The following is a 19,350-nucleotide window of genomic DNA, read 5'->3' as shown; positions in this document are numbered from 1 at the left end:
ACTGTCATCTTTCAAATTCATCCACTCGCATCCTTCAGGAAAGTCGGGCACTTTTTTGATTTTCCCGCCTGAATCCTCGCCAAATGTTTTGAGATATTGTTGAATTAAAGCATCCCTTTCTTTTTTATCCACAGAGCTTTCTAGTTTTAACAAAAACAGTTGATCTTTGCTGCTCATTTTGATAAATTTTTCATGTCCGATCTTTGCCACTCATTTGTCCATTCACGCGTAAATATTGAAAACACGCGAGATATTTAAATCCCCTTGTCGCTGAGGATGTCTCCCCCCGGGAATTTCGTCCTCTTTAGTATATGTTGTTAATGAGCCTTTTGAGCGACGGGGGGAGCAAACGCCACGAATGTGCGGTGAAATAAATTAGTTATTGAATATGGCTTCTCTCGTCGAAAAACAAGAAAAAAGACGAAGTTGTTCAAGAAGATAGCGACGAAGATTCTTCAAGAGAGGCCGAAAGTGAGACTTCTGAGTCAGATCTAGTAAGGAACACAATAAAACATGCACAAACTGTAGTAAGAAAGGAGATATTTTTGGTTTATTTTATTCATGTTTTGCACGTGGTCGTTCACTAGTACTGTACGCACACTTGCTACTGTAAACTACAACTTTTAAGAAATTCAAGTAGAATTTGAAGCAAGAACTCCTGAAGCCTCGGATTTTCCAGGAATAAAAAGATTAATGCAGCACGTTGGTTATCAGAACTGCAAAATGACTGAAAGCATCCAATATTGAGTATTGACAACATTGTATAGAATATTAGGAATAAAAATGACCAGCAAGTGTTTTTAAGGAAACAGGAGCTGATCTTGACCAATTTACTGCTGTAATATCTTTTTAGCTTCTGCCAAAAACCAGCATAAATCTCTCTGAAATTACAGATCTTATTTTGAATGAGTCGAAAGTTGGCAGTGTTTTGAAGGTATGGTATTTGATTCATCCAAGAATCCTGCAAACAAGATAGCAATTATTGCATCGGTCATTGTCATGTTACAATCTGAAAAATTTCTTAACCTTTTAGTGCATCGCAGACGACAATGACGATGATGACAACAACAAGGAGGATACTTATGGAATTACTACAGTCTTGAACATTAACCATCATAAGGTAACTTTACCAATTGAAATGATGCAACAGCTACTGATGCTTTCAAAAGCAAGGCTAGGGTAGCTTTTTAATGAAGTTTGAATCTATTTCTCTTGTTCAGGAGGTAGCTGCAGTCAGAGACTTCCTTAATCTTGTTACAACAAGTTCTCAAGATGACAAATTTTTAAAAATCCTTCAAGATCCACAGCACACTATGGGTTGGTTAATAAATGAGCGATTTATCAATATTCCAGCTCATATTGCTCCACCACTCTATGCAAGCCTTTGGTAAGTACAAACTGACATTGTGATCAATTATATGCTACAAACAGGAAACATGCATAGATCTATTAGAATTTGTAATGATAAATTAGTTCAAGAAAGTTTCAACTTTATTTCAGGTCAGAGATTGAGAAGGCAAGAAAAAAGGTATTAACCAACTTTTTCTTGGTTGGAAGGCTTATTAGTCCTAATTTTGGAGAGGGGCTCAAAATTAAGTTACATGCTTTGAAACATTAGGCTTTTTGCCTGGGGGAGGCAACTAAATTAAGAAAAATCTTCATATTTGGTTGATGGATGGTTAGAAGCCTCTTATTTGTGGGAGATTAGTATTTAAGAAAGGCTTTTTGAGGGGCTTCGGTATAACAACTGCTGCATGAAAATAGACAAGACCCAAGGGCCCACACCAGGTAGTATATGACAGTTATGTGTCATCATACTAAATTCCACGACAGTTAAAAGGTCAAGAAGTGTATTTGTCTATTTTAGGCTGTTGTTATACAGCATTTGATGCAATCTTTTTTGAAGACTATCTCTTGTGAGGGGCTGTTGTCTTAATGAGGCTCTTATTTCAGTGAGGCTTATTTGAAGAACGTAGGTCTTATTTCAGAAAGCTGTGCAACAAAGACACCCTCTTTTTCTAGGAAGGCAACTATTTTAGAAAGGTTGCATGCCATTCATAGGGGGCTGATATATATTGCAAACCTCATTCATGTGCTTTACTATGTTTTCTTACATTTCAGGGGAAGCCTTTTAAATTTGACTATCTTCTCTACATATGTAAATCCTACAAATTTGATGTATCAAGCAACAAGAAAAAAAAGAAAAATCAAGTGAAGGAAGGGCAAGACCTGATGTTTATAAATTCTGAGGATGAACTATTATGTCAGGTTAGTGGAAGTCCAGTTGTAGTTTGAAGTAACAATATTCTGAAATTTACAAACAGTATACAACAGTATACAAGTATACAATAAGTGTTCAATACACATTATGTATTGCATACTGCAAGGTGTCTCGAAAAAATGCAATCGATATTAACAGACCTTTACGAAGGATATGTTGAATTTATTTATTCAATTTATTGCCCAATAGAATACTACAGGTATATAATACCTGTAAGCCATGTATGCAAAATAGTACAATAGTCGTTATTGACAGTTCTGATAAGTCTACCTCAAATTACATATAATTACAAAATTGTTGTTGTGTATGGTGAATCACAACAAGTACGATCGTACTATAGTGGATCAGGAACTGCGTAACCGAGTTTAATTTCTGAACTGCATTGTATTTATAACAATGGAGAGGAAAATGTATTTCTAATCGTTTCCGTTTACTTATATATAGGCTGAATATTAATGATATGTACATATTATTTGCTGCAAATATATCAAGAATTGCTTGTAACTTGCTTCAAAGGTCAAAAATAAAAATTCGAACTTCGTCAATCGATGCGGAATATTGCTTAGAATAATTGTGCCAAGTTTCATTCCGATCAAACAAGTAATGCTAAATCCTTAGGGTTTTTTTAAAGAGCGTCACCCCTAACAACAACAACAACAACAAGATTAGCAGCGGCTAGGGACCTGTTCCTGGTCCAAAAATGTGATGTTCTAGCTATATTCAATGCAAATTTGCAACGAACTTATAATTGACTGCCAGTAGTTGATTACAGTTTTGAATATGGAATCAGTTTTTTCACTTTACTCTGCACGTTTACATACTATATAAATAAAATATCCTTTTTGTGCTAAAATTGGGATTTTTACGACTCTCGACCTTTTAATCTCGACTCTCCACAATCACCTGAACTGTTACCGGAATTGCGTCAATTCGACGCATGAGTGCACTTGGACTTCACTGCAATTTTATGGAGCGAGTGAATTAGTTACTGATATGTGAGCGAGTTGATAGATGTGAACGAGTAAATTAGTTACTGATATTCAAATAAGAGCTTTTGTAGTTACATCAGAGCATTCGTAACTAGTGACTCGTTCACATCTATACCAAAAGAAGGAAATCGCACATTTCAAGTGTAATCGGGCCTTTACAGGAAGTAAAAAGCGATGAATTGAATTGCTGATAATGTTAAAATTTTGTATTCGTATAACCTTTAAATTATCGCATTAAGGTAGCTAGTTCATTCAGGAACAGTAAATATAATTCAAAGGTTTGATATAAAATGATTCATCGAGCGCTTTTTTGCCGAATACGACTAATAGAATAAATTATTTATACATGAGTGCTCCCGATTCAAAATAAACCGAGTTTGCTTTCGCAACGGCATTGCGCTGTACTCCTGTAAGGGTATAAAGGGTCGAGAACTATATCGTGGTGGATATCCGTAATTATACACTCGCAATATTATTCGTTACAATTACATTACAATTTCAAGTTTAGAAATTAGTCTTCAAATGACGCCAAATGGAAAACTCCTTTTAAAGGTGATTAACTGCTTCCTCTATGTCACACTCACCGCTGCGAGTGACAACTATACTTACTTTTTCGGCTTCTTCCCTAGCACTAAGAAACATTTGTCGGACATCTTGGTCGGACTTTAAATCGACCAGTGTGCATGTAGCATCGTTACCAATAAGTTCACGTTGCAGCTTCTGAAAATCAGCTTTAATCCCGATATTGCTATGTTTTTCTATTGCAGTTTTTAAGCTTTTCAAAGTATTCTCGGTCATAGTACAACGGTAGTAAGTTTCATCACCCTGTTTCTTCACCAAAAATTTCTTTTCGGTAAGGCTTCCGACTGCAATGAATTTCAAAGCCATATCTGCAGTTGGCCGTTCGTCTGGATTTGGCTTCATTAAGTCATCGATCAAGTGTAATAATATGTCGTCTTGATGCGACAAAAATTCAGGACCACGATTCCCGTTTCTAAGTTCCTTGATCTCATCTGGCCATTGGCTTTTCGTTGGAAGATAACGGCTGAGGAAATATAGAACGATTCCTGCGCTGTAGAGATCAATTTTATAATCGTAAGATCCAGTATCAAGTTCAGGCGCGCTGAAGAATGTATTTCCAACTTGGGGAGATAGCGGTGGCAGTAATGAAGCAACAGTGAGTTGAAGAGAGCCTTCGATTATAGAACTGATTTCCCTGGCATGACCAAAATCAGCGATCTTTACGACAATTTCGGTGATTTGTTGTGGCTGTGGATTTGCTACAAGAATATTACCGGGGTGAATATCGCGGTGAACCCAGCCGATTTGGTGTATAGCCTTTAAACCATTCAAAATTTGAGGGAAAACGTGCGCCCAAAGTGGTTTTGGACTTGCGACTTTAATAACTTGAGAACCAACTATATCGTAGATATAATCATCTAAGTTTGCCAGACAGAGTTCCATTTGAATAAACAGAAATGGTGTGTTTTCGATATGGTTTTGCCAAGAACCGTAATATCTGACAATATTCTTCCTCCAAAGTTCGTCTTTGTATTGTGTCAGTATCTCCAATTCTCGTTTCTGGTATTTTGTGTTTCTCCTGTTGTAATCTGTCGTCTGAACAACCTTTATCGCATATGGGCGATCGTCATGGATGCATCTAACTTTAAATATTACACCATAAGCACCTCTTCCAAGCAGCGCTTCTGTATAATAATCCCGCCTAAGTAAGCTAGGTTGTACTTTTTCTAAAAGACTGTCTTGTTCTTCGTTCATGCTACGATTTTCTTGTCACAAAGAAGATTTACTCCAGTACCAAACGATGCAGTATATAGAACCTTTAGGCCCATTTACACTATGCGATTTGTCGTATACGATTCGTACCCTGGCGTATGTGAACGTATGAACACACGCACAAACGTGACACTTTAAATTTCAACCTGAACAAAATTGAATGAAGATTGTGCATAGACCCTCTTTTACATTCGTCAGAATAATAATTGCATACAACTTATCGTGTAGTCTAAATAGCCCTTTTCATAAAAAATTGTATTTTAAGTCAGGAAGTTGAAAAATGATAATATATACTTTTGAGCCAATCAGTGATGTACGATGTGATCATGTACATCGGTGATTGGCTCAAAGGTATATATATTGTTACAAGAAAATTGTAGAAATTACAGCATTTGCATGTCATTTAAAGAAATGAGAAGAAGATTAAAATGATCGGTATTTCAATACCGCTGAAAGAACTACAATAGCGCTAATTTTAGTAGTGCGAAAGTTCAACAACAACGCCTTATTATATATTCCGTAAAGTGAAAATCAATAGAACGAAACGCAGAACAATTGCGTTAACTTTTTGATCATTAACATTTTCGGAACAACAATAACAATAAATCAAACGCAATAAATCAAACGACATTTTGCGTAAAGAAATACTCATTTACACAAAGTTCTCTCATCTGCGTTCTAATATGTATACATAAATTACAAAGAAAAGATAGCTATAAAGGCACAGATGAGAATTGAGAATACGTTGTTCACTTCAAAACGCCTAACCATTGCGAAATGTACACAGCATGGGGCAGACTTATGAATGCAGACCTACTTGAAAGAGAACACATCCAGGGATAAAACATACTGCACATATATTGCTGTTGTGTGAACAGACAAATATGATAGAATGGGAATTCTAATATTTACTTTGTACACCTTTACATTATGAGTATTTCTTTATGCTAAATGTCGTTTGATTTATTGCTATTATTGTCCCGAAAATGTTAATGATGAATAAGTTAACGCAATTGTTCTGCGTTTCGTTCTATTGATTTTCACTTTACGGAATATATAATAAGGCGTTGTTGTTGAACTTTCGCACCAATAAAATTGATGTTAAATCAGCGCTATTGTAGTTCTTTTAGCCCTATTGAAATACCAATCATTTTAATGTTCTTCTCTTTTCTTGAAATGACATGCAAATGCTGTAGTACCCTCGCCCAGTGCCCTTGCCGGCGCTTCGCGCGGTCTGGGGACGATAAAACTGTTTTAAAATACTAAGTAAGTGTCTGTTGTTTTATATTTAATTTTTTTGCTCTGCCTGCTATGGATAACGTTTCAGCGCTTAAAATATTTTGTATAAACTTCCCCTCCCCACAATCGTTTTTATGCTTTCATTCAAATACTGTATTCAATTCACGTGCCAACTGCCAAGTTTTATTAATATATTATAGTAAGGAAACTGTGATTAATATATCTATAACAAAAATTAAGAAATGCCAAAAAAAGTCAAAATCTCATGCAATTTGTTCAATATTCTAAGAATGAAGTGCAATAAACGGCACATAGCGTTGAGAACATGTCAAAATTAAAAAAATGTTTCAGTTTGTTTTTATTTGGGTTCATTGACTGTGACCACAATGCTAACTTTTTCCCCATCTCTTTCGGCAGAAGCGAATATATCCCGTGCGTCTTTGTCGGACGTTATTCCAACGTTTACGTTCCTGTTACGATTGGTGGTCTCGTGTTCGAGTGTCTGAGCGTCAGCCTGAATGGCAATATGGCTGTGTTCTTGTATTGCAGTTTTCAAACTTTCCAGGCTAGCATCGGGTGTTGTGCATCGGTAGTATGTTTCATGGCCTTTTTTTCTTACTAAAAACTCCTTTTCGGTAAGGTTCTTGCTCTCGCCTTGAATGTACTTCAAAGCCATATCTGCAGTTGGTCGTTTGTCTGGTTTTTCCTTCATTAAGCGGTCGATCAAGTTGGCTAATACTTCGTCTTTATGCGACAAATGTTGAGGACCACGATTCCCATTTCTAAGTTCCTTGATCTCATCTGGCCATTGGCTTTTCGTTGGAAGATAGCGGCTGAGAAAATACAGAACGATTCCTGCGCTGAAGAGATCCACTTTGTAATCGTAATTTTTAGTTGCTAGTTCAGGGGCCCTGAACAGTTTATGTCCAACATTAGGCGTAAGCTCTGGCATTTCTGGATCAACAGTGAGTACGAGAGATGCTTTAAATATAGACCCAATTTCTCTGGAAAGACCAAAATCAGCGATCTTGACGACAATTTCGGTGATTTGTTGTGGCTGTGGATTTGCTACAAGAATATTACCGGGGTGAATATCGCGATGAACCCAGCCGATTTGGTGTATAGCATTTAAACCATTCAAAATTTGAGGGAAAACGTGCGCCCAAAGTTGTTTCGGAGTTGAGACTTTAATAACATCAGAACCAACTATATCGTAGATATAATGTTCTAAGTTTGCCAGACAGAGTTCCATTTGAATACACAGAAATGGTGTGTTTTCGATATGGCTTTGCCAAGAACCGTAATATCTGACAATATTTTCAGTCCAAAGTTCGTTTTTTGGTCTTTTCAGTATCTCTAATTCTCGTTTCGGGTATTTTGCATTTCGATCATTTTCGTCATTTGGAAAGGGAAGAATCTTTATGGCGCATTCCTGTCCGTTAGCGTTGTTCTCGGCCTTAAATACAAAACCATAGCCGCCTTCACCAATTTGTTCTCTTAAACTATAACCATGCATGTTGAAAATGCTAGAAATTTGCTGTTTTTGTTCATCGGCCATGTCGCTAAGAACTTGTAGCCGAGAAGAATTTATTGCTAATAATAAATATGAAGAATGTAAAAGGTTTTTCCAAAAAAATTATAAATTTAAATTACTCATCACAATGTTATTGTTAATGACAAAGTCAGCATGAAAAAACTTTGCATAAGCTGTGCCAATTGTGAATTTTTGTCGGTTAACTAACGACAACAAAAGATATTTCTTTCTGTGTATGGGTTTGCCAATGTATAAACTCCTGTTTTTTGTCGCTTTTGCCTTTTTCGTAGGCTGTTGGTAAGCTACCTAGGATCGAGATTATCTATTGCTGTCTTCAAAACCACTCATCCATTTTACTGTAGGCGGATCTAGGAATTTGAAACGTTGTCAATTATTTTTCTCTTTCGGTTTCGCTTTAATGCAAGGTAATCATTTATTTTACCGTCAGCGACCCCATACCATCTATTATACCAAACGCTGTCGAGTAAGGGGCAAAAGTTTGAGTCCAGTCGTTGTAGAATTCCAGTATTAAATCCTGGCAGCGTATTCGAGTTAAGACATGCGTACTAGTGTTTCAGTACTGCAAACCATATTAATTGCACACTGTTTTGGTCCTAATGATCTAAATTACAACAAAATAAAGTTCTTATTCCTTTATACTGCTCAAGATGGGTGGGAAAAGAGCAAAGTGATGGTGCACAAGGACAAATAGTTGCATTAAGTATTGAAAGATTCTTTTCTCATAAGATCGCAGAAAAAGTGAGAATTTCTAAAGGTGGTATGCAACTAAACTTGGAGAGGTTCGAAGAAACTAAATCCCACTCAAGCAAACTTTTAGCTGCTTCGGTCATGCTGGCTTTGGCAATTTTGAAAGATATAATAGTATCCTAATTAAAGAAAATATCATCCAATTCTTCAAGGACATGGAATTTCATCTGGTACAAAGATGATCGCATGTCTAACTACATGATAATCACCCTAAGCACATGCACATTTTCTTCTATGTGCTAGAAATCTTTTAGAAGCAAACTCGTTCTGGTGATCTCGTTCTCATAGCTTTCCTCCTCAAATTCCAGATCTAAAACTTATGGAACACTTGCAGGACCGTTTTATTGACATGCATTGACATGTAATGCATGTTTGCACATTGACATACGTTAAATGAGTATCATAACATCTCGTAGTTGTTGTGCAGCATGTATTTTTCAGTTTACTTATTTACTTTTTTCTAGTTCACTTATCTGTAAGGTTTTCTGTAGAAAATTAATATCTGCAGCTAAAACAATGAAATACAGTCACTGGACTCCTGGCCTCCTACTGTATATATATTGATATATATGATATACTTCCTTTTTTGTATATTTGTATCAATCCCAATATATATTGCTGAGTTCTTTAATTGCAACTTGCAAACTTTTCAAGTTATCATCAGGTTTGATGCATCGGTAATAAATTTCATCAGCGTGTATCTTTACAAAAAAATTCCTTGGCCTTTGGGTTGTGCATGCTTTATTTATTTAAGGCAGTGAGTAAATGAAATAACTTATTTTCTTGATGGGACAAATCTTCAAGATCACGATTTCCCTAATTGTCGTAAATGAAATCCAACAAGTTTTTGAGACAGAGTTCTGTTTGATGAAACGGAAATAGTTCGTTATAATATCTGATAATTTTTGCTCCCAAAGGTCTTCCTTACACTTTTCTATTTCTCGATCGTCTCTGGTATTTTGCGTTTCTATCGCTGCCGTCGTTCGCACTGCGAAGAATCTTTATGGCGTATTTCTGTTTGTCAACAATGTTCTTGACTTGCAAAACTAGCAAGCAGAACTGCCAGACACCTATATTTTTATGTTGGTAGCCATTACGCATTTGTTAACCTATATTACATGACTCAATCATGCACTAAAAAGTAAAATTGATCCTGCCATTGGAGGGAGGAATATATATTAAGTAAATTGCCTCTCTTCTCATTTTAAACTATAATAGAAGTAATACATCAGCTTTATTTTGTTTTTTCTCAACAGAAAGCATCAGCGAAGTTTGACAAAGACGTCACGGAGCAAAGCGATGTTCTGGTGTCTGGCAAATGGCGGGAAAACGACAGTCAGATGAGATCCTTCAGAACTTTCATGTTAATACCTTGGAAAGAAATGAAAAATAGCGACAGAAATGGAACAATGCAGCGTGAGAGGACTTGGGTAACTATTAGCGTGTTTTCATTCTATAATTTAGTACCAAAATTTGTGAGCTGGCGCGAAATATCTTGTGACGGAAATATGCGATTTTGTTACAAAAGGTACCGTCGAACTTGTGACGCCTAGCAACGATACCCGGTCAACTTCGTTCAATTTGCAAGGGTTAATCTTCGATATGAGAAGAGTACAGTCCAAAAAACAACGTCTGTAAACTAAAAATATAAACTTTCGTCGATAGAGCTAGAAAACAATTTTGTTGTTTGAAAAATCGTTGTCTTGTTTTTTATGAAAGCTCGATTTACGAGTTTTTATAATGTTTTTAGGAATGTTTATTCCTATATTTTATTTCATTATGATGTATCCTGGTAGAGCATTTTTCAACCTTTAAAATCAAGTCAAAATTAAAATTCCAAAGCTTTTTTATTTCCATAATGTTATAATACCACACAATTAAAGTACAAACGCAGTATGATATTACAAGATAAATATCTATATGCATATATATTAAAATATAACGTTATTTAAAAAACTCTCTCTGTATTTTAAAATCATAAATAGCTTATTTCTGGCACTGCGTAAGGCTGCTTCTCTTGCTGAGGTGGCTGAATGGACAATAAATATGAAATAACCTCCTGAAAATATCGAGAAAGTATATTTAATATTAATTTTAAACCAAATTGGCACCGCAGATTTTCTGCAGCTCATCAAAAGATGGCTCAGAGGGGGAGGGGAGGGGGTATTTATCGCAGAAGCCAAAAATAAGGTTTTTGTGACTGTAAACAAACTTACGTGGCGGCCAAAAGACTGAGCAAAATCCAAAGCTGTGTTTCCATGCTAGAGAGAGGAAAAATGTCAGCAAGTGGACCTGGATTGTGAATCACATTCCTTTATATATAGGTCAGCGACTATATCTAGATCAATCCAGGTTTATAGCCCAGTTGTATTGACTACGTACCATATTCTGTTCTTCCGTATTAGCGCCATATTCCACCAGAAGAGAAACAAGGTCTAAACGGCCTGATAACGCGGCAGCCTGTATTAAAAAGATTGAATGAAGCTTTGAATTACTATCCTTGGTTCCAAGCCTTTTTGAGGTTATAGAAAAAAAGAAAATGTCGCGTTCAGTTATAGACATAGCGGTCAGTGGATACGAAATTTTTATCCACTGATCCCTATATCCAACAAACTGAACGCGAAGAGTGAGCTCGAGAAGCTGAAGAGAGCAACATCGCGGGCTCTCTCCTTTTAGCCACTGATCTCTATATTGATAGCTGGATGTATTTATTTACCATTAACACGCTACGTCCTTGCTTATCATGAGTGTTAACGTTCGCCCCCCCGTCTAACAAAACCTTCGCGACGTCGGCTTTGCCATCTAACGTGGCTAAACAAGAAATTGAAAATACCATTAGTTTATCATCATTTTGACAAAAAACTGACCTTTATTCTAAGGATGGGACAAATATTTTGCAAATCAATGGCTTGACATACCCAAGCGCATCAACGGTGTCCATTCAGCGACGTCCAATTCATCAACCTGTGGGCGAATGAGTTTCATTTTTATTTCAATTTAACTGCAAAGATTTGCAGATATCTTGAATAAAATTTTTGCAGAAATAAAAGGGAGTTGAGTGTATTTTTAATTCCATCCAACCTTCGCTCCGCAGTCCAATAACCACTCCACAACACTCGCTCTTCCGCCGTCAACCGCCCAGTGAAGGGCATTAGAACCTAAAGATTTTCAACATTTAGCTATGTTAGTATTAGAAGATACAAATCAAATATTAACGCAACAAGATTTCAGTATAGTTAACTCTGACTGCGAAATTATACTAAAAGAGGTGTTCTAAATTTCATGGGGTATGCCACGCCCATAATGTACGCCAATATCCTTTACGTACCCCCTTGATCCTTTACTTCGATTGAAGCGCCATGTTCTTTCAACGTCATAGCCACGTTAACGTGTCCCGTGAAACACGCCATCATCATGCTAGACACGAGGCAAAGTAATTGACAGCAATCAGTTTAACTTAATCTATAAACTCTTGTATATTTTTCCACATATTGTTCAGCAAAATCCGAGCATTCAGAGACAATCAGACGAAGTTAAATATTTGATTATTATTTCCATATACCTGTCCTTGCCACTTGAATTGGAGAACGTCACGTCCGCGCCAAGTGTTAGTAAAACATCCACAATACTAAACACACAGAGTCAAATTAGACTAAAATATATTGATTTTTCTATACCTTGGATTCACAACTCAAAATAAAATAATAATCAATCATTCTTGGTCATACAAGAAAACGTTGTACAGGGACACACTAGGTAGCGTTTTTAAAGACTGTTCAGTGTTTTATTCGTCAATTTACGGGACAGAATAATGGTGGAGATGACAGCTAAGTTTTTGTCACATCAAGTAATTGTATGGTCAGAACAAACATGGACCAGCTAGTTCAGTGTGATACATGCTTAGTTCAAGCAAACAACCAGCCAGAGTGTTAATGGTGGACCAGCCACTTGGCATGGTTATGGCGAATCAAGTGATATAAATGGCCAGGAAATGATGGACCAACTATACTGTTTGGGCAGATCAAGCAATTGACTTTTGCTGTAACTGTTTGACTGTAACAGTTGACAGTATGTTAACAAGAAAAGTCTGATCTGCTTGGGAACCAAACTTCAAGGATTCCACTTCAAGTATGGACATATACTGGTTTTTCTAAATTATGTGATCATATTCTCAGCACCTTGTGTAACCCTTCTGTGCGGCGACCATGAGTGGAGAGCATCCCATCTTGTCAGGAACATCAACCAATGACTCACTATGGGATTATTAAGCAAGATGTCACTTAGGAAAGCTTGGAATGTGAAGGTAAATACTTATGATATCTTTACTTACTAGTTGTTTAGAATTTTTTTCACTTTATCAACATCCCAGTTTAAAACTGCTCGGTGAAGCTCTGCCCCAGAGCACGGGAAATCTAAATTAGTGTCGTGTATAGTGAGTTAGGCATTTAAGTAGATCCTGGGGAGAAGGCTTCACCCTAGGATCTAGTTACATGAAGATCAATGGCTGTTAGCAATGAGGTATTTCATACTCATTGTCGTGACTTCTATCGCAGAACTCCAGGGACTAGACATGGTTGAAAGGTTGATTTGAACTCTGTAGCAATGTCGAGTGTTCTCTTTTAGACCATCTAGTATGCATGTCTTTGCATAACCACTGAAAAAATGATTTCATAAATCAGGCTTTGAGTCAGGCTTCAAGTAGCCCTGAGTTTGCAGCAGTGAACCCAAGTAAGACTTATTTGAGTTCACTGGTTTGCAGTCATTTTGTGAGAGGAAATTCTAACATCTAACCTATACACATTGCGATATTGTCCTGAAATGCCTGCCTCCTGAACGCAATATTTTGTCCTTTCGCATTCATCGGGCTTCTTCTCTTGATCCCAAAATAGTTCAATGCTGCAGTGAGTGACCCTGCCAATCCTTGGAGGGTCTGGTTTATCTGAAATTAATATGTGAGCCCGGTGCGTTAAATGACAGGGACAGCGTGACCACTTGATTTACAAGAGAGGAGGAGATCTGCTCACAAATATTGCAAATTCTTTTTAGCTAACAAGAAGGGCTAATATTTGACAAATAGCCAGATGTCATAGAGCTGTTTTCTATAGATAAGTTCGTATAAGAAAATTAACAATCTTGCAATATGGAGGCCTTGTTTGTTTGGAAAAAAGTAACTTTTTTGGGCATGTTTATGCATTTGAAACAAGCTGTGCGATTTCTGGGCACAACGTAAAGAACAACGTACCCATAGCGATAATAATTCAGCTGTGATCACTGGTTACATAACTGTAATTTGATCTGAAAAGTTCATACAACAAATATATATGTAAGAAGCGATCTCGTAGCGAAAGCAGGAAGACTAAAGAGGGAAGGCCATAAAAAGGAAATCGTGTCTGTTATTTTGACACGAAGCAATATAAATGGTTCTATTTAAAACTGAGAATTATTGAATGCAAATACACGATTCACAAAGCATAGAAATTGATAATCCCTAATGTAAACACAATCTGTAAACCATCAACAAAGCGCTTGAAAACAGCCTTAATTCCACTGTTTGTTTGCTAGAAAAATAATGATTTATAAGCATACCATTTCCCTTCTGCTTTCTGCGAAATTGCTGCACAATTTCAACTTAAATTTCTTAGAAATCCCACCACAATTTCCGATAATAAATCATATAGATACGGTTGCCGTGAAATTTATTTCTCGAAGTTACACAAAGTATTCCATTCGAAAGTCGCAGGCTTGCTGACCCAACTTGTTCGCGGATGCGTGTAGAAACTTGGAAATTATATTTGGGAAATTCGCGCAATGCTGATAGCCTGATGACATTTTTCACACTATTTCCAGACATCAGTACCGTAGAGAGCCCAGGCTCAGCAAGCAATCGATTGATTCGTACAACTGAATCATATTAAATTCTGGGCTTTCTCGACAAAGGAGCGCGACCTAAAATCTTGCCCTTCGTCTTTTCTGTGCACATTCTGAAAATCTTTCATTACTAATTTTTCTGTCAATAACGGTGGATCGAAGTAATGAACAACAATTATTTTAGGCAACTTAAGGAGGAATCGTAAACAGAGCAAGAGGGACTAGCATCATGCAGTTATAGTGAAAAATCATTTTAAAGCTTTTCTCCAAAATCTACACACTCATACAGTACCTCAGAACTTTTGTTGAAAATATTTTGAAGATTGTTGCTTCATTGCCTTGGTAACACTGGATGAACAGCTGTAACTGATAAATTCATGATTTATTTATTAGCAATTAAGATAAATAGCGATTTTGGTTACGATGCCAACAGCAAATTTGAGATTATAGTCTGTTTCTTGGACATTTTGTGGCCTCTCTCTGCAGTAACAGCCTATAGCCTCGATCATCGATACTCTATTTTTATATTTAACCTGCGAAGTTATACATAAACTTGTGACTGAGGCCCGTATTTCAGTGCGTGTTTAAAAAGGGGAGGGCGTTGTTGTTTTCTGCGAATTTCGAGCCCCTGCTGACAACAAGACGCTATACTGAAGGTGGCCGTTAGAGGAGTTCCATACAAGAAACTCGGTGATTCGATACGGTAAGCTATACTAAAGTGTGTATTATTTATCGGCGAGTAATCACAATGTAGAAAGAATAAATTATATTACAGTATTCACAATGAAGAATGAAAATAAATGCTTCTACAATTTGCACAAACTTTTAACTTCCGACCAACTTCAAATCAGCAAATGCTAACAAACAGTGAACACATATGATGATCTATCGAACATTAAAACGAGGTCATGAAAACTAAACTTTTGTATATAAGATGCCAGGATTGGGAGTGTTAGTAGTTTTTGTGTCGAAAGGTGACAGGCCTCTATGCGCTTTTATTTCATTTATACGCCTACGCATTTCAACAGGAAGATCAACTTTCCTCTTGAAGAACAGTTGGTGAGCAGCCGTCTGATTTTCTCGATACTCGGACAGAAGATCTTTATTCGACTCCATTTGATTGCCACGAGGTACGAATTTTACTGATATAAATGTCTAAATTTTTACAAAACAAACTCATTTTTTACACACAGCAGAAACCATAATTTTGAATCGACCAGTTTAAAACAAGTTTGCATTAAACTAAATTGTCTGGCTAACTACGCTGCAATTCAGTGCAAGCAGACGAAGACTGTACTATATATACTAGAGGAATAATAGAGCCAAAACATGTTTTAAATAATTTACCTCATTAATATCACTTTGTTAAATTAAATTGCTTATACCATGGTTGCAGATTTTGAATATATCAAAAGTTTACGGTATTTTAAAAAACTTTGCAATACATTTTTGGTTATTGAAAAAGTTTGTCTTGATGGTAGCCTTTAAAGTTACTGGACATGATGACGTCAAATCGGGAATTTCGTGCAACTAAAACTGATTTGCAATTCCCAATTTGACGTCATGTCCGGTAACTTTAAGTCTAATAAATCCATCAAGGCAAAATTTTTCAGAGATGGAATGTTTATGGGATACAATTATATAAAACTATTTATATAATAACGTTAAGAATTGGTCGAGAGCCATGATCTATAAGAGAACAGACGCACGTTATGACGTCACAGAAAATTTTAACGAATTTAATCAGTCATTGCTTGCTTATTTTCGCAGCCAATCACATTTTGGCACGTGTCTTAATTAAGCTAGCCAATAGCATTTCTTCAATCCTATAAATCATGTATGCGTGAAAAATTTCTACTTTGACAATTCCACATTGGGGAAACTTAATGATAATAATAATAATTTTGGAATTTTTTCAATTTAATTATATATGGCGGCTCGTGACCACTTTGTTTTGTTTTTATCACAAATGACTTCATACTGCGTATCTGTAAACTGATGAGACAACGGTTCAATGTTATCTATTTGTTAAATAGAATATAGTTTCGACGTTGATGGCTACAGCAATAACAAAGAAAAGTGGCTTCAGTCAGGAACATCGCGGGGATTTTGATGCTAGTGACGATTTTAATGAACCCGTAGAATATAGACTAAAGTATATTTTTAAAGGACTTTGGTTTTCTAAGATGCTTGTTGATTATGAGCGGAACGGTGAAAAGAAACATCATGAGGTTGAAGGCAGTGAAAGCTCGATTTTTATTCCTAACAATGCTACCAATATCAAAGTTAGATTTCAGGTCGTGCGCTGGCCTGGTATTTGGTGTGATGTAAAAAAGTACGACCGTTTCAAAAAATGTTGGGTCAAACCAACAGAGCCTCATATATTTAGCTACAACAAACCAGTAAATCGTGTGTACACTCTGGCTGGGAACTTGTGTTATGAAGCTGTAATGAAGATCACCGGAGAGTATTTTGATGATGTGAATGAAATATGAAAGAACGCACCGTAATTTCTGCAGAGATAAATCAGTTAATTAATTTTATAATTAGATGAAAAATAAAGGAAAATATTAGAGCAACGATTAGCAAATTTCAGACCAATAAATTAACCTTGAATAATATAATTAGTTTACCTAGTAGTTAGGATTAGTTTATCTATCTATAAAAATATATTTTACGGAGATTGAATATTTCTTTTTCATTATCAAAAGCGCAAAGGGTTTAGGGAAAGTCAAGTGTCATATTGATATTGCAAACGACTTAATTTGACAATTAGATTTTGATCCGCATGAGATTTTTATACACAAAAGAAAACATTATAAAATGCAAAGTTTTGACTATTTATAGGAGAAAATCGCAATAAGAGAGCCGTCGGTTAGCTAAAACGCAATATACAAGGTAATAGATAACGAATAGCGTAGGCAATCAGCATGATGCAGTAGCACAACGGCGTGACACGTCTGGGCTGTTATGCTTTACTTCAGTACAATCATGTATTTTGTTTTAATATCTAGATCAACTTTGCTCAGGAAGGAACACGTATATAGAAATAAACGAGCAGACTTCTGATATCTGGGAAACATATATAAAACTTTTCATTTGATTCAATTATTCATCATGGCTGAGGTATGTATTGATCAAAACAAAAATGTCACGAGCATCTATACATTTTACACGATGAGTTGCAAGCATAACTCCAGTAACAAGAAGAATAAAAGAATAAACAGTATATAGCGTAATCGATTTCTATAAAGAAATGAATAGTTTTAACAACTTTGTGTATAGGAATATTATGTAACTTGAGAATCATTCCTAGGGAAATAATTCTAAGATGATTTTGGTCGCCAACCAGTCAGCTCTTCCAGTAACCCTGTTCCTGCACAAAAGTTGGAATAAAAGGCAGTTTTTATCGATCTCTAAAACTGTGAAACCAGGTGGAACCTATTTTCATTCAAAAGAAGAAGCTTTTCGATTCGAACTCGGAGCTCGTTCTGACGGCAAAAAAATGGAGACAATTTTCCCTTTAAAAACATGCGAAGAAGATATGGTGCTTCAAATCTATGGCGACGTTAGTTTGGGTGTGAATGAAAGAAAATTGGAGCTCAAAGATAAACAAATTTGTTTACGGCGACAAAACATGGAAGAAGAAGTTTCAGCGTCAGGAAACAAGAACCTGTACGAAATCCTCGGCCTGAATATGAAAGATGTCCGCAAGAAGCCCATCGAAGAACAGAACGAGATGATAAAGAAGGCTTATCATTCTCAACTTCTGCGTTGGCATCCTGACAAGAATCCTGAGAATGGCGATAAAATAATTTGTCAAGATATCATTCTCGCGTTCGAGATTCTCAAAGATCCCGAAGCCCGAGCCACGTATAATAACGTCGCAGATTATGACAAAGGTTGGTGCTCGAAAGCGCGTGGAAAGGCTATATTGAATCCCGACTGTTACAGCCCAGAACAGATAAAACAATATCAAAAGAGAATGGGATTATTGTTTCTCTCAAGTCTACTGGCAGTGGCAGGAGTTGGTGTGACCTTTCTAACAGCAGGGATGACTGCACCCGCTGTACTTGGGATTGTGACTGCATCAGGGGCCCTCGTTGGTGGTGGCATAACAAGTGGATTACGGACAATGACCCGCGACTCAATACAGAACGGCTGCGCCTTTAAAAAATACTTTAAAAGTTTACTGATCGGTGCTGTTGGTGAAGTGGCATTGCGAACAGGGGCCGCTGGGATTGCTGCGTTTTTCGGTGGGGCAACAAAGATTGCAATCAAAGCTTTTCAAGTTTCTCTGGAACGGCAAATTACTCTAAGGATGGTCGACAGTGCTTTTCGATGTTTTGTCACTTCCGTTACAAGAACTTTAGACGCAGTTCTCGCAGGTGAAGAGAAATTAACGGGAGAAAAAAGTATTTTTCTTGTTTTAACTGATGCTATTCTTGGAGGGCTTGCTGGTGCTTCGGGCGGGATAACAGAAAAAATGATCGATGGGACAGTGTCCTTGATAGAGGCAGAGATAACTTTTGTTAAATTTTCCTCAATCTCAGGCGATCGTGTTGAAAATCTGACAAAAGTAATAGTGGACAATTTTACCGACACTGTCTCTGTTCGTTTCAATGATGATGACGAAAAGGAAACTCTATTGGATCACATAAAGATTGGGGTAAAGCGAGTTGCAGCGGTTCCTGGGTACTATTGTTTCCAATGTGGTGGTAAAGTTATCAGAAGTAGCGACTCCAGTGAATCTGAAAACACAGTCCATATAAATCATCAAATACCCGATTGCAAATGTTTGATACGCAATAAGAGTAAACTGCAGTATATTTTTGAAGGAAGTTGGTTTTCCAAGATGCTCGTTGATTATGAAGAAG

General features: G+C 36.7%; 4 protein-coding genes across 4 annotated transcripts; 1 reads left to right on the top strand and 3 right to left on the bottom strand.

The window, feature by feature from the left end:
* Positions 1-392: 392 nt before the first annotated feature.
* Positions 393-10,388, top strand: LOC114525879 (protein BCCIP homolog). The gene is made up of 8 exons (XM_028547341.1): positions 393-494; positions 854-934; positions 1,034-1,120; positions 1,221-1,387; positions 1,501-1,528; positions 2,122-2,268; positions 9,862-10,035; positions 10,356-10,388. Exons 4-8 carry the CDS (start codon positions 1,314-1,316, stop codon positions 10,386-10,388), a joined length of 456 nt encoding a protein of 151 aa, XP_028403142.1. The 5' UTR covers positions 393-494; positions 854-934; positions 1,034-1,120; positions 1,221-1,313.
* On the bottom strand, positions 2,918-5,281 carry LOC114525866 (membrane-associated tyrosine- and threonine-specific cdc2-inhibitory kinase-like). The gene has a single exon (XM_028547326.1). It carries the CDS (start codon positions 5,044-5,046, stop codon positions 3,817-3,819), a length of 1,230 nt encoding a protein of 409 aa, XP_028403127.1. The 5' UTR covers positions 5,047-5,281; the 3' UTR covers positions 2,918-3,816.
* On the bottom strand, positions 6,485-7,869 carry LOC114525868 (interferon-induced, double-stranded RNA-activated protein kinase-like). The gene has a single exon (XM_028547328.1). It carries the CDS (start codon positions 7,859-7,861, stop codon positions 6,662-6,664), a length of 1,200 nt encoding a protein of 399 aa, XP_028403129.1. The 5' UTR covers positions 7,862-7,869; the 3' UTR covers positions 6,485-6,661.
* A 5-nt stretch (positions 10,389-10,393) lies between the features above and the next one.
* LOC114525982 (fibronectin type 3 and ankyrin repeat domains protein 1-like) lies at positions 10,394-14,295 on the bottom strand. Its single transcript, XM_028547455.1, has 14 exons — positions 14,192-14,295; positions 13,848-13,900; positions 13,397-13,544; positions 13,135-13,259; positions 12,936-13,017; positions 12,784-12,858; positions 12,168-12,233; positions 11,934-12,022; positions 11,687-11,763; positions 11,524-11,569; positions 11,322-11,416; positions 10,988-11,065; positions 10,822-10,866; positions 10,394-10,664 (listed from the first exon to the last, which is right to left on the bottom strand). Exons 2-14 carry the CDS (start codon positions 13,849-13,851, stop codon positions 10,581-10,583), a joined length of 1,014 nt encoding a protein of 337 aa, XP_028403256.1. The 5' UTR covers positions 13,852-13,900; positions 14,192-14,295; the 3' UTR covers positions 10,394-10,580.
* Positions 14,296-19,350: the final 5,055 nt, after the last annotated feature.

The sequence above is a fragment of the Dendronephthya gigantea genome, unplaced genomic scaffold (genome assembly GCF_004324835.1).
Source record: "Dendronephthya gigantea isolate DGI-Jeju-01 unplaced genomic scaffold, DenGig_1.0 000036F, whole genome shotgun sequence".
NCBI classification, from domain to species: domain Eukaryota; kingdom Metazoa; phylum Cnidaria; class Anthozoa; order Malacalcyonacea; family Nephtheidae; genus Dendronephthya; species Dendronephthya gigantea.
Note: the sequence above shows the minus strand (reverse complement) of the source record. Positions and strands in the feature narration are given on the sequence as shown.

Bases quoted from the DNA above. Each gene is read 5' to 3' on its own strand.
- LOC114525868 (XM_028547328.1), bottom strand. From the start codon at position 7,861: ATGGCCGATGAACAAAAACAGCAAATTTCTAGCATTTTCAACATGCAT.
- LOC114525879 (XM_028547341.1), top strand. From the start codon at position 1,314: ATGGGTTGGTTAATAAATGAGCGATTTATCAATATTCCAGCTCATATT. The intron at 1,388-1,500 runs GTAAGTACAAAC...ACTTTATTTCAG, and splicing joins CCACTCTATGCAAGCCTTTG to GTCAGAGATTGAGAAGGCAA. The intron at 10,036-10,355 runs GTAACTATTAGC...TAATGTTTTTAG, and splicing joins TGCAGCGTGAGAGGACTTGG to GAATGTTTATTCCTATATTT.
- LOC114525866 (XM_028547326.1), bottom strand. From the start codon at position 5,046: ATGAACGAAGAACAAGACAGTCTTTTAGAAAAAGTACAACCTAGCTTA.
- LOC114525982 (XM_028547455.1), bottom strand. The intron at 12,023-12,167 runs GTATATGGAAAT...CCTCGTGTCTAG, and splicing joins AATTCAAGTGGCAAGGACAG to CATGATGATGGCGTGTTTCA. The intron at 11,570-11,686 runs GTTGGATGGAAT...ATTCGCCCACAG, and splicing joins TATTGGACTGCGGAGCGAAG to GTTGATGAATTGGACGTCGC.